The sequence below is a fragment of the Haplochromis burtoni genome, unplaced genomic scaffold, assembly GCF_018398535.1.
Source record: "Haplochromis burtoni strain Fernald_Lab_line unplaced genomic scaffold, NCSU_Asbu1 Contig_236, whole genome shotgun sequence".
NCBI lineage: Eukaryota > Metazoa > Chordata > Actinopteri > Cichliformes > Cichlidae > Haplochromis > Haplochromis burtoni.
Genome location: NW_024582597.1, coordinates 927,261 through 941,298, shown reverse-complemented (window position 1 = coordinate 941,298; position 14,038 = coordinate 927,261). Strand labels below are relative to the sequence as shown.

Below are 14,038 nucleotides of genomic sequence, written 5' to 3'. Positions count from 1 at the left end.
AATTCAGCAAAAAAGCTACATTTCAGTTTAGTTTTGCCTGTGAGTCTACATTTGGGTTCTCAACTCTGGCTGCTTCACACAGTTACATGACAGTTGTATTTATAAGACATTTTGTTTTTGATAGCATAGAATAGTCATTCTCAAAGCCAAATAACACAACACAAAGCATGACCTCAAAATATATGCAGTGATTATACTTGATACAGTATCTGTTGCATGATTCTAAGAAGTGCGAAGGACACACCTTAAACCACTCATCACCTTAAACCCATCTGCAGCTTGTTTTTTCCTGTCTACTTTCCTGTTAGCAATCAGTTGTAGATAAGTAAATGGATGAACTCAAAAAGACATCACATGTAATTTTAAAAATATTAGTTGAAATTTGAAAAATGTTCTCTTCATTCTTTTATTTACTTTATTTAAAGGCCACTGTGCTGACATGAAGTGTTGCAGCAATCAAAAAACTGGAATCTCAGCACTTCAGATTTTTGACATATTTTCTGCAGTTCCATGTTCTGAGATTGCATGTTAAGTTTCACCGTACAAGGAGTGATTTTCATTGTAAACAGTTACTACAGTTTGAAGGAAGTGAAACATGTCAACATACAAACCACAGGCATGCCTGCAGCATCTTCCACAAAATCTCATTTTGATCTGTTATTTCTTTTGATTTTATCCTGCCCCATTTGCCTACAGTCACATACAGTCCTGTCAGTTATAACAGTTTTAGCTTTTAAACTATTAATTTTTTATCACATTTTTATTCAGTGAAAGAAACATATGAGTTAAATGACAAATTTAAAAAAAACTTTAAGAAATCAAAAGGTTTAATATACCTTTTATTATATTTCTAGCTAATGCTATACATAAAGAAAAATGACATTTAAATTTTGATTTTTTTTTTTTTTTAAATTTTACTTTAGTGTTGCATAATCAGGCTTCAGACAGGCTTTAGAAATGAACATTTTAATCATCTACATACATTTTTTTGGATCAATTTCCATTCTATTTTATTTATTTATTGCACCAAATCACAATTACAGTTGCTTCAATGTGCAATATATTGTACAGTAAAGACCATACAAAAACCCTTACAGACAAAACCCCAACAAGTCTTTTTCAGTATGTACAAGTATAAAATGAAAATATCACAGTCACCTCCTGATTTCTTTTTTTGTAGTTTGATATTTTTTTTCCCCAATTTTTAGGAATCTTTAGTTCAGTGTCCAGTATTGATTATTGAAGAGGTGAGCTCAGTCATCTTGTTGCTTAAAGTACACGAGCACGTGAACCTGTAAAAATATAGAAAAGATACAGCAGAACAAACACATTTTAACTTCCCCATCCAATTATGTTATTCAGTGAATGATGCAGTTGCTTATTGAGCATTGTTGATCATGAGACAGCATGTTACCTTGCTTACGATGGTTCATTTCTCTACACGCAAAACAGCATGACACTGCTATCAGGAGAAATGCCAGTACACAACAGGCTATGACCAGGTAAAGACACTTGTCTGCTGAGGGAAGATCACAGTGATAACAATTAAGTGTTCAACGTAAATGTCACTGTATTTGCAACATAGAAGATCCCAACATGAAACAAGTCAGTTTGTTATGAGGCTGAGGTATCAGATTACAGATATAAAAACATAATGAATCCTAGACATTTTTCTTAGCTACCATTATGCAGTTTGGATCATGGCTGAATGATTCATTAATTGTACTTGATACATGTATCAAGAAGCCGAGGTTATGTTTCTTCCAAGATCTTTACTTCTTGACAGTTCCAGATTCACATTTGTTCTTATCTTTTATTCCTTTTCATTTGTTCTGTGAAACACTTAGTTAAGAAAAGTGTTATGTAGATAAAGTTTATTGCTCTGACTGTGATTATTTGCTAACTCCCACTAAACCACACCAGAGGTATAGTGTTAGACACTGAAGAAAAACCACACTGACAATTTCTGTTAAACCACCTGTTTCCTGTCATAGAACCACACCTACTACAACACATCCATTTCACAGCTTAATGTGCACATATAGTGCAGCTAATAATAATCAGTGACCAAGTGGAAAGTTTTAGTGTGCCTTTTAAGTTTAGGTGGTAGTTACTGAGAAATAAAAAGATAACTAAATTGTGGTATGAACAGCTGCCCTCGTGTGGCTAAAATAACTGACAATACCAACAGATACAAAGATGTTGTATCAACAAATATTCTGTTCATTCTTCTCAAGAAATCGAAAACTATAAACATGATACATTTTCATGTCTCTGCATTTTCTCTGTTTCATCTTCTATCATTAGTTGCACAAGTGATGTGTACTGTGTTTAATAGTTCTACTCCCACATGCTTACATTTCTGATTAACTGCATAATAATATTAAAAATATAAAATCATGAGTAAGTTACCTTCGAAGTTCCAGAGTGCCTTGCCTTCAAAGTTTCCATTGTCTTTAACATCCAGGGTGAAATTAATGTTTTTCTCTTGGACTCCATCTGAATTAAAGACCTCAATGCTGTATTGACCTGAGTCACTCCTCCTCGCGTTTGTGATCTTGATTGTACCGTTGTTGATTATAAATGTTAGTCTGTTGTTAAATTCCTTGTCTATTGTTGTTTTTCCTTTCTTGATATTGAACACAGTTTTTGTCTCAGTGGGAAGCACCTTCAAACACTGCAGTTGACAGCCATTAGCATCAGTCATCACTTGGATATATACAGTTTCTTCAAGAAGAGGAGAGCATGGACATGCGCTCGTCCTGAGGTCACAAGTAGTCTCATCAACTGGAACCAGAGCTGGAAAAGATGCATTCAAAAGAACATGAGTGGAAATAATTCACACTACAAATGTAAATGTTTGGCATCTTGTGAGGATGATCTTACCATGAGTTCCCGCTGCCATTAGCACAAGAATAAGAAACTGCTCCATGCTTTTTATTCACCCACGCTGTGGTTTTAATGTTTTAAAATGAATCTAGAAAATTTTGGACACATCCGGGTGTAAATCTGCTGTGAACCTCAGCCCTAACTGACAGGAAACAGTAAACGGGAGACGATATAGGCAGGGTATTTTCACAGGGGCAGGAAATAAAGTGATTCACTTTCCTTGCCAACACAAAGAGAACTGAGACAGGCTGCTGTACTGAACTGATCTTAAGAAATATTTACCACATATGAACAAATATGTTCTCCTCTCTGTTGTAATTGCATGTGAAAACTTGAATCTAAACAACACTGGGAACTGCAGTCACACTTTCAGAACAGTCAGCCACACATGGTACGCTGGTTACCACAGATAGTGTGAGAAAGAGCAAACCAAAACTAAAGTGACAAATTAAGTCACCAATAGTCCAGAAGCTTCTGTGAGGAGAACTTTATTGTTTAATAGTCTTTACAGGGTGTGCAGGAGAGATGTCTTTTTCTGTTTGTAGGTTTGCATAAGTTTGCTTTCCAAAAAGGAAGAGAAATGAAAGATATAGAGCAAATAAAATGCAGACAACCTGGTTAAAAGCACCACGCGAAAAGGATGCAAATCTTTGCCACAATATGAAACTGTAAGGCAATGTTCTCCAGAAAATATTAAAACACAGAATCCTCTTATCCAACAAAGGAGGCTGAATTCAATATGAAAAATCATGCTACATGACTCACAAGTATTTGGGTAAAGAAAACAAATTCAAATGATGCAGATTTTTATGTGAATAATTTTGTAATAGCACAATAAACTTTAAAAAGTAAATATCAAATAGTCACTATGAACATAGTAACATTAAACATTGCAGCTCTGCACAGGTGGAAGCAAGCTTTACAATTCTTCACTTACTCTTAATTAAGGTTAGTAAGCAAGAGGAGTGATGGAGAACAGAATAAGAAGAATAAAAATCATCATTAGAAAAGAAGAATGTACATTGCTTACTCACATTTTAATGGACGCACACAACAGGACAGGCTAAGGCAGTAACACACATATAATCACTCAACTGGAACTGAGAAAAACCATCTGTGTGAAAAAAAAAAAGAACCTACATCGGTAGTTCCTGTATTACAGCAGAGATGGAAGCTACCATTCTTATAGGGGTGCAGTAAACCTGTGCGAATAGTACGGGGCTTTTAAACACACTGAAGCTACTTTGACTTTTGTTTTGCATGCTTCCTCCTACCCTGCTCTAAAAATAGAAGAAACAGCTATGTCTGTACATGCATGTCCACCAGCATATATGTGCCCGGCTGGGCATCTCATCAGTTTTTATTCTGGCACAATGAGGCAAACAAGCCTGTTTTTTAAAACATATTGCTATGTTGCTTTGTACTGATTTTTGCTAAAGTCCTTGCAATCGTTCAAGCTCATCGTGAATAGCTGTGACAAATGAAGAAGGAAGCCCTCTCCTAATATTCAGTGGAACAGGTAGCTGCTATAAAAAAGTACAGAACAGCACAAAAATAATCTGATGTGTACAGAAACAAAGAATATTCTTCAGGTAGAAAATATGTAAATACAATAATCCAGAGGCTAATTTAATGAAGGAAATAATGTCTACAATTAATGTCACATTGCCACAGAGGTAGTCATCATTTACATTAATCAAAGCCAGAAAGCTTCTGATGATTCCACCTTGTCATTCTTGTCAAGTACACAGATTTTGAGTTTTTAAAACAACCCTTACCTGTGCAACAGTAAACACACTAGCTTGCACAGTTGCACCTGTAAAATGGAATTCGCTCATGTGTTTTTGAAGCTTATAATGTTCACTTTTGCAAAACAAACACTTATAATTGAGATACAAACAAATTAATAATGAAAACATCACCAACCGGTTATTCTTACAGAAATCGAACATGCACCTGCAGCTACAGCTCGATCTTGCAGAAACCTGGCCCATGAGTGAGAACACATCTTCAGATGTTCTCTCAACTAAAGTAGCACCTCTTCATTAAACCAGTGATTTTCTTTTGGTTGTGTTCTCCTATACTATGTTAGACATGATCCGAGTTTTTAGTTTCCCGAAAAATGACCTGCTTTTGGATAGCTTTAGCTTCTTCTTCCAATCCATGCTTTTTTTCTGGAAAAAACTGCCCCAGTTGTCCTCCTCCTCATCACCTACCCAAGGGACCCAGGCACCTCCATTCAGATAGGGGTCAGCCCGCGGATCCTCTGATGGGTACCTCACAGGCACCGCAGTGCGATTGTAGTACACCAGTCTGGCAAGCAGCTGCTTCACAACATCCGGTCTCTGCTCAGAAAGGTCATAACGTTCATAGGGGTCCCCGGAGATGTTAAAAAGCCACACTGTTTTTCGAGGACGTGTGTGACGCTCCTGCTTCCACCAGCTACTGGGGAAACCTGGAAGTATTTGTGGTGGAATCCAGTCTCCATAACCAGGGTCTCCTGTCAGAAGTTTCCAATCTCCAGCTCGTATGGAGGCCTGAACGGCTGTATTCCAAATGCCATATCCTTTCTGCAGGGAGCCAGTGCGTGCATGGTTATACAGAGGGTCGATGTTGTGCAGGATTTCCAGCCTAGGTGATTCTTTTCCTTCACTGATGGCCTCCCACACATTATACCCATCAACCCCCTCAGTGAGGGACTCATCACCACCTGCTAATCCCACTAATGTGGGATACCAATCAGTAATGTGCACCAGTGATTTGCTCACCCTCCTCTTTTTCCTTAACAGAGGGCTGTGGACGAATCCCAGACCCCGGATGCCACCTTCCCAGTAGGTTCCTTTACGTCCTCTAAGAGGCCAGTTACTTCCACCAGACAAGGGCTGACCTCCATTGTCTGTAGAGAAAATGATGACACTGTTCTGATAGTATCCATACTTGCGGAGAGCGTATGTTATATTACGAACCGCTTCATCTACAGCTGACACCATAGCAGCATACTTCCTGCGTGCCACATTTTCCAGCCCAAGGTAGGGGTAGATGTACTCATCTGGATATTGTAAGGGTGTGTGAACAGCTTGGAAGGAGAGGAAGATGAACAGCGGTTGGGATTGAGGATCATGGGTTGCCAGGATCTTGCGTACTCTCCTTGTGTACAGATGCGTGGAGTATTTTCCACTCTGACCCCAGGCAACTGACTCCCCCTCATGGAGATCAAAGCCACACAGCCCAGAGCCATCACAGCCATCATAGGTGTAGTAGTTAACACTCCCCGTTAAGGATCCAAAGTATGTGTCAAAGCCACGGCGAGTGGGTAAGCACTCCTTCTTATAGAACCCCAAGTGCCACTTCCCTACCATGTGGGTGGAGTAGCCGAGTTCCTGTAGCCTCTGAGGGAGCGTGACCTGGTCAAAAGGCAGGCAGTTAGGCTGGCGAGGTCGGATGATGGAGTGCTGAAGACCAGTGTGGATTTGGTACCTGCAGAATTTAAGATTAAGAAAATATTTAGAAGGAAAAATATATTGTTTGCATTTAGGGATAAGATTCGTTTTTGAGGTTGCATATCTTTTGGGCGCAATAATAAAGGAGGGAAATCTGATATCAAGACAGCCTTAATCCATATCATCCAATCACATCCAACAGGTTAAACAGAAATGTGAATAAGAGGGGTTGTAAAGAGGTTTAGAAAAATAGAACAGGGAGAAGGAGACTGCCCTGTTTTTCTCAAACAGGTTATGGTGATTGGCATGAAGATACACTCCAGATTTGTGTCTGTTTATATTTGTATGCCAGTCAAAACACAGACAGAAGGCTGTGTAATAGCAAGCACATCCTTTACATACTTTTTCTTTAATTGGAAATATATAGTCGGAAATCACATGTTTGGACCTGATTGATAGCTTTGAAACATAAAAGCTGTACACTTTCTAGATTTGCCATTATCTCTAGAAGAGTGGTCTTGGTTCCACTGTCCCCATGCATTCAAATACTTTAGCTCACAAAACAGGAAGCTGCTTTAAAATCCAGTAGTTTAATTCATCAGGCAGCAGTTACATCTATGTTAAACATCAGTATGGTCTAATTCTAGGAATACAAAGCATTCGTTTTAAATAAGGAGTAGTCCAGTCACAGGATACTTTACCTGCCAGTGATGAATTGACTTCTGGATGGGGTGCAGATGGGCTGGATGTAATAATTCTCCAGCTTCACGCCATCCGCAGCCAGTTTATCCAGCACCGGTGTCCTGATGTCTGAGCTATGATAGCCAATGTCATTGAACCCCTGGTCATCTGTCATAATGAAAATAATATGAGGGGGTTGAGGGACAGGAAATCTGCCAATAAAAGGTTTTTCTGGATCGTTTTCCACCTGGTTAGGGCTCATCAGATCCCAGGTCAGGTACCCGAGGCTCAGCAGGCTCATCATGGAGAAACCGGTGAGAGCTGTCGTTGCCATGGTTCCTGTGACGCTTTAAATTACTTAAGCTTGCTTGTATTTAGTAAGCTGGCGCTAAATAACAATGCAGTGAGACTCAGGGTTAAAAAAAATCCCCTCATAAGGTGTTGCAAGTAACCCCTTGTACACTTGAATGACAGTTAAGCAACCTAAAACTAAGAAAAGCTACACCTCCAGCCTCGCTGAATCTCCAAACACTTTCTGCCACCTTTGAAAGCATTCCACTTTTCCAAGTGTTCCTGTTAACCCCGCCCAGTTGCCTTGCTGCCTCACTGAAATAATATCAGCCCCTACTGACCCCACTGCCAAAGAAAATACAGTATTTCTACTACATCCAGGTGTTAATGGAGAGTTTACATCTCACATTAGTGATACTTCTGCTGAATTTGGACATTGTGCTGCATTATTCTAGATATTAATGTAGCTTTGTTGGTCTTTGACTGTAAAAAAAAAATAGCTTTAAAAACATACTTAGTACTCAAAATAATTGCATCATAGACTCTCCTCTTCATTTGTGCTCCGTCATGATCATCATTTCAATATGCCACCCTATAAACTTCAGAAAACCTTAGAAAGCAAGAGCAATATCTCCCCATCTGACCTGGTTAAAACACAGTTGACAGAGGGTCTACAGAAAAAAAAACACCGCGTGTGGGGGAGATTTGAGTCTCAGGGTGGCTGTGGGGCCCTACAGACACAGTTCTCCACTCTACTCTGTACTGCACTCACAAACACTCTTATTTTTCCTGCTGTTTCTGTGCACTGCAGACCCTACGAGAGAGACAGAACAGACTTCTCTGACTCTGATAACATCTCCAGCCGGGCGTCATAGAAGCACTTTACAAATCATCCAGTGGGTCAACAGAAAGCAGCAGGACTGCACAGCCTCACCCACAGCTCCTGGAGGTATTTCTCCACAGTATCTGCACTGTAGACCGCCATCATGATACAGGTTCACTTTGACTGGGAACAGTGGAATAGCTGTAGAGAACAGCTAAAAATCTGACTATAAAAAGTAGAAAATAATTAATCTAACATACATTGGGTATTTGCCTGTCACTGTGAATCACAAGTGTTTTTGAGCTGCTCTTGAAGCTAGGATCAGGCTTGATTTCATAGCAGAGCTAAAAGCACAAAGTGATTGATGCTGTTCCCTTCAGGGCCGTCTCCTTGCGAAACACTGCACAGTTTCCACTGAACATTGCACTCCTTCTTGAGGTCCTTCATTGGCAAAAATGGCAACAATGCAATTCTGGGAAACAGGGCGATTTTACAGGGAATCAAATTTGAAAAATAAGGCTGGTGGTTAATATTTATTTTGCTTTAAAACTTGAATATAATGAATACTTCATGGTCACCAACGTCAAATGTGGCTAGCAGACAAAAATAAACTGATATACTGAAGCGAGGAGTTGGTCAACATAGTGAGATGTAAAACATCACACCTTGCAAGTGTTGATATTGAGGTTTGTGGGCATGGAGGTCGTGGGGTGCAAAAGGAAGAATGACCCCGCCCCCCAAAAGAGTATAAAGCTGAGGTTGATGGGCATGTTTGTCTTGAAGCAGGAAAGGCATCTTTAGAGCGGAGCTTTAGACTTTATGACAGAACAAACAGAGAAAGAGGGAGGAAAAGGGACCTGAAGTTTTACACGATCATGTTTATTCATGTGCTGTTCTAGAGGGAATACTTTACATATCATGATTGTGATATTACTGCTTTTCCTCAAAAGTATGCAAAAAATTAGAGGAAAGAGAGTTTCCTGGTCTTTGGGCAGCCACACTTATGAGATGAGACTCATCTGTTTTCTGCCGCTCAGAGCTGTAACTGCGGCAGCTCGCCAGGCTGACAACAACTCTGCTCACATCCAAGACCACAATGCAAACAACACGTATACGAACACTCACGTCTATCACATCCACAAATATTAACAGAGCCACGTCCCCAGAGACCCGACAGACTCTGAAGTCTAAAAAGACTGTGATAGGCCAATACCACAGATATATTCTTGCTCGCCTCCCACATTTGCTCTTTCTTTTGTGGATTGTCATATTGCCAAAATAATTTCACCACGAACGCAAGGCTAAGCCACAAAATGGTTTGATGACAGTATTTACAGAATGAGTAACCTTACAATGGACCAGTAATAGAATATCACGGACCCTGAATAAACATCGTGCTTGGTTTCTGGAGGTTATTTTTAAAGTTATTTGTTTGTTTTAACTTACGTTAGGCTCGTGTTTTTAAAAAATGTAAATAAAAATGGAATTTCTTAATATCCTCGTAAACCGCAGCTGTCTATTTCCAGTAAGCGGTCATTTCAGGCATGTTAAAAAAGGTCACTCTGCTTTAAGAAACCACTCATTCTGAGTTGTTGCTGTGGGAGTTAAATTTCACATTCTCAGACACTTATTTCACTATTTTAGTTATTGATTAACCAATTAAACTTGTTATGTGGTAACAACCTTTAAATCTGCTACATGGGAATTTCTCAGACTGAGATTTAATTGTGTTCACTGGCTGTTGATTACCCTCCTAATTTGCCAATTTCTTCCAGAGGATGTGAGCAAAGTGCTGTGAAGTATCATAAATTTAACAACACTTCATTTTCCTACCCCGTAATTAACAGTGGAGCCATAAAACAGAATCCAGTTTCTTTAAGGATTTCTTAGCTTGAGCTGGAGAAAACCATTCATAAAGTTATAAATAGCAATGGTAGCTTTTGCTGGTACAGGTAGTTTTCAGCTCCTGTCTTGCTTCTGTGGTTTTTGCCTCTCTGTCACGTAAAGAGTAAATCAATAGCAGACCCACCCTAAAAGATTTGGATTTAGTAACACAAAATTATACTTTCACAGCATTTTCTCATCTTTACATCCCTGTCCAAACCGGTTCCAAGCAGGATTTTAAGGCCTTGAGAAATCCGACAATGAGTTTGAAGGGAAGTAGAGACGGCTGTGCCGGTCGGCAGCAGATGTTGGCTTTGGCTAAAGAAAGTGGTGCTGTTACTGAATACGGCTGCTCCGCTTCACTAGGAACACTACCCCCTTTCTAATCAACACAGCCCTGCCGGTAAACCCCCACATTACCCCCACCTCTCACCCCAATTTTCTAATCTGAGTAAGACTGGATGGAAGTGTTCTTTTTCCTCCTGTGTGCCAACTCTGAGGCAAAACTTGTACTTCAGCATGCTCAGCTTGTCATCTCTCCACTTTATACAATAGAAGCCTTGTTTCAGAATTTACTAAAAATGGCTTTTTCATCTTTTATCAATCTTTCAGCTACAGGTCATTTATTTGGGAGCAAAGTAAAGGCCAAAGACGCTTCCTCTCTCAGGTGAGTTTCATAAACAGTCCTCGACAACAACCAGGACCTACATACAGTTATATTAGCTATTCAAATGCAGAGAGAAGTAACTGAATAAGAGCACTGTAGATAAGAAAGTAGGGAGGTTAGTATGGCTAATTTGCGTAGGTTTTGACTCAGTTTACAAGTTACACAGAAGAAAAGAACTGTATTTACCAAAAACAGGAACAGCGTTTAGATTCTGCTAACAGCATTATTATTGCCTCAGTTTCTCTTTGTGAACTTGTGTGGTTGCCTTTTACAGTGTAGTAGTTACCATGTCACAAGATCTGTCCCAGAATCAAGTGTTTAAGACTGATAACTTTAATTTCTAACTCAAATAAAGAGTAAACATTTCTTAGATTTCCTCTGTCTGGTGGGGTTTTAAAGTCCACATATCAGCCCTTAGCAGGTGGAAATCAGAGGAAGGGCTCAAACACATGGCCTTGGCTGTCGCTGAAGGTGTGTTTGATTTGGCTCATGTGGAGCTCCGGCAGCACCTGGTTGGCAAGGCTAGGCATAGCAGTTCATTAGGACCCTCCTGCAAAGCCCCTTGGATATACATCATAAGGGACTCGTTGAAGAATCCCTAAGGAGAGGGTGTTAAAAAAAGTATAGCTCAGTTATGCTATTTTTTATTCTTTTATATATTTATTAATCACATGTGTGTAAGTGTTTCCACTTAACCAGTTTTACTGTTGTGCCAGTGTAGCAGCGATGACAGGTTGTGGCACCCAGACCTTGCCGTCTATAGCGGGTAATTAAATGGAGAGTGAGCACAGATGTGAGCTGTTAAATGTGTCCAGCGTAATTTATTTGCTGTGAAACAGGCTGCCATTTACAAGTGTAGCCTGTACAAATACTGCAGTCATTTTACAGAAACGTGCCATCATAGCCGAGGGGAGCGTACTACTTCTTTTTCCTTGTGTTCAAGGATGTCTTTTGGTCCTCCCTCAAGCAGTAACTTTAGCTAAAATCCATTTTCTTACACTCGTCAATACCCAGTTTAATATATTGGAATGTTTGTTTGGAGTAAACATGAGCAAATTAAATATTACATTTTCTTTGCTCACTTTTAAATATTACAAATTAAAATTGTTTTTCTTCCACAAAACTTTGGTGGTCTGTCCCATCAACACTCTAAGAATGGGAGCTGAGTCAGCCTCATAACCTGCACGTTGTCCAAACCAAATGTGTGTGTGTGTGTGTGTGTGTGTGTGTGTGTGTGTGTGTGTGTGTGTGTGTGTGTGTGTGTGTGAGCGTGAGAGTGAGAGAGAAGAGTATGAGGGGTAGCAAGCTTGTGGAAGATGGTGAAATCAAGCTCAGTGAGACCCACTGAGTGCTGACGTTGAGCTTGGACTACACACTGCTTTCCTTTTCTGGTTTTCCCTGATGAATGAGTCTCTTTCAGCTGCCTTGCTCTTACTGACCCCCTGCTTACCCAATACTCTCCTTTAGTTTGACCTAAGATCTCACCGCCAGCTTTCTCAGATCTTTTCACTGGCAGCATGTACCCATGCCCAATCACCATTAATGTCCTCCCACACCAAAGCAAAAAGTTAGACTTATATCCAAATACACCTGATAGAGTTGACTGACCTTTCTGGCAGTTTCTGGGATATTTCTGACTTGTTCACTTGCTTGAATAGCTTGTGGATTGTCTGGCTATGTGGATGGGTAATGGGTTTGTTTTTTTCGAACATGTGATTAAAAAAGAGAACTGAGTCAAGAAACCTAGAGCCACAAGAGCGAGCTAACAGAGACATAAAGGGTAGGTGTATTTTAAGACTTACAGTTATGTTTCCTGAATATGAGCAGGCAGTTTATGTTGGCTGTCACAGTTCATTTCTTGCCTTTTAACATATATGCCGAGGTGGATTTTGGTCTCTACAAATGTCCCGCTTTTACATATTTGTAAGGTTTGAGAACATCTCAACAGAGGGACAGGGTCTGTTACAATAGAGACACACATATACAGTCACTTCATGGGTACATCTGTTCAACTGCTTATAAACACAAATCTAAATATAAGCCAATCACATGTGATCAACTCAAGATGAAGATGAAGATGCAGAAGTGCATCTCTGAACGCACAGCCAGTTAAACCCTAAAGCAGATGGGCTACAGCAGCAGAAGACCGCAGCAGGTGCAACTCCTGTTAATTATGACCAGGAAATTGAAACGTTGTTTCACATATGCTAACTGAACAATCCCAATTATTTTATTGCAACATTCAGATAGTAGATAGCTGAATTTGGCAAAATTTAGTAATGATGTGTGCATTGTTGCTGTCCCTTCATACCCAAAGTGTACCCATTTCGTGATGGCTACTCCCAGCAGGATAACACACTATGCCGCAAAGCTCAAATAATATGAAAGGGGTTTCTTGAACATCACAGTGAGTTCACTGTAGTGAAATGGCCTCCAGTCACCAGATCTCAATCCAATAAAGCACCCTTATGGGGTGTGGTGGAACAGGAGTGTCACACTGTGGATATCCAACCAAAATAATCTGTAGCAACTGTGGGATGATATCATGTCGATATGGCCCAAATTCTCAGAAAAATGTTTCTAGCATCTTGATAAAGCTATGCCTGTTCTGCAGGAAAAAGGAAGTGGTGGGTGAATGTAACAGACAAAAGAGATCAAGCTTATCACACTATGCAGAACGCAAACGATCTTTTACACTGAAGACAAAGACTTATTACACAGCATGTTTTATCTGCTTCTACATGCAACATGCAGACAGTTGCACAGCGGAAGGAGCAATTGAAAGCAACCAGTTGTACACTTGGTGCTTTTAAGTAGTAGCTATAAAAAGACATTGCCCACTAGAAGCATGCCATGCCACAAAGCTGTCATATTGTTTGTTTGCTTTATATTAAAAGTGTTTATGGTAGCTGAACTGTAATGATAGAAGGGCAGATCAGATGTCTGCATTTTACCGGTAGAATCAGAGTAAATTTCCAGAACATCATTTATAAAATATGATTCGTCCACATCATGAAAATCATCCCCTCTTTGGGTAAAACTGAGCCTAAACTGGCCCGAATATAAGATAGTTAAAGGCAGATAGCAAAACACAAATATAAAAAGAAAATGATTTGGTTTAAATGGTTCAATACTAATGTCAGTTTTCATTATAACGTGGCTTTAAAATGCGGTGAAAAGACAGCTGAAAAAACCTCTGACACACATATGACTAACAGACTATATAAACTACTTTCCGTTATTAGCCCCTTATCAAAATGCATTGTGTACACAGGTTAAGTTTTCGTTTGAATGCGTGATATTTTTGCGCGGACCGCTGACAGCGTTGCTACGCCCTGCTTACTACATCTCCCATAGTGCATT

At 39.7% G+C, this 14,038-nt stretch overlaps 1 protein-coding gene across 5 annotated transcripts; it reads right to left on the bottom strand.

Moving 5' to 3' along the window:
* Window positions 1-398: 398 nt before the first annotated feature.
* arsia (arylsulfatase family, member Ia) lies at window positions 399-7,751 on the bottom strand. 5 transcript variants are annotated; one of them, XM_042226974.1, is made up of 6 exons: window positions 7,031-7,751; window positions 3,924-6,366; window positions 2,887-3,031; window positions 2,413-2,799; window positions 1,415-1,519; window positions 399-1,292 (listed from the first exon to the last, which is right to left on the bottom strand). In XM_042226974.1, the coding sequence occupies exons 1-2, from the start codon at window positions 7,342-7,344 to the stop codon at window positions 4,968-4,970; spliced, it is 1,713 nt and encodes a 570-aa protein (XP_042082908.1). In that variant the 5' UTR covers window positions 7,345-7,751; the 3' UTR covers window positions 399-1,292; window positions 1,415-1,519; window positions 2,413-2,799; window positions 2,887-3,031; window positions 3,924-4,967. The 5 variants fall into 5 exon arrangements, with proteins under 5 accessions (XP_042082908.1, XP_042082909.1, XP_042082906.1 ...); XM_042226975.1 differs by having other exon boundaries at window positions 2,887-2,977; XM_042226972.1 differs by having other exon boundaries at window positions 2,887-6,366.
* Between the last annotated feature and the right edge of the window lie 6,287 nt (window positions 7,752-14,038).

Bases quoted from the DNA above. Each gene is read 5' to 3' on its own strand.
- arsia (XM_042226972.1), bottom strand. From the start codon at position 7,344: ATGGCAACGACAGCTCTCACCGGTTTCTCCATGATGAGCCTGCTGAGC. The intron at 6,367-7,030 runs GTAAAGTATCCT...TAAATTCTGCAG, and splicing joins AGTCAATTCATCACTGGCAG to GTACCAAATCCACACTGGTC.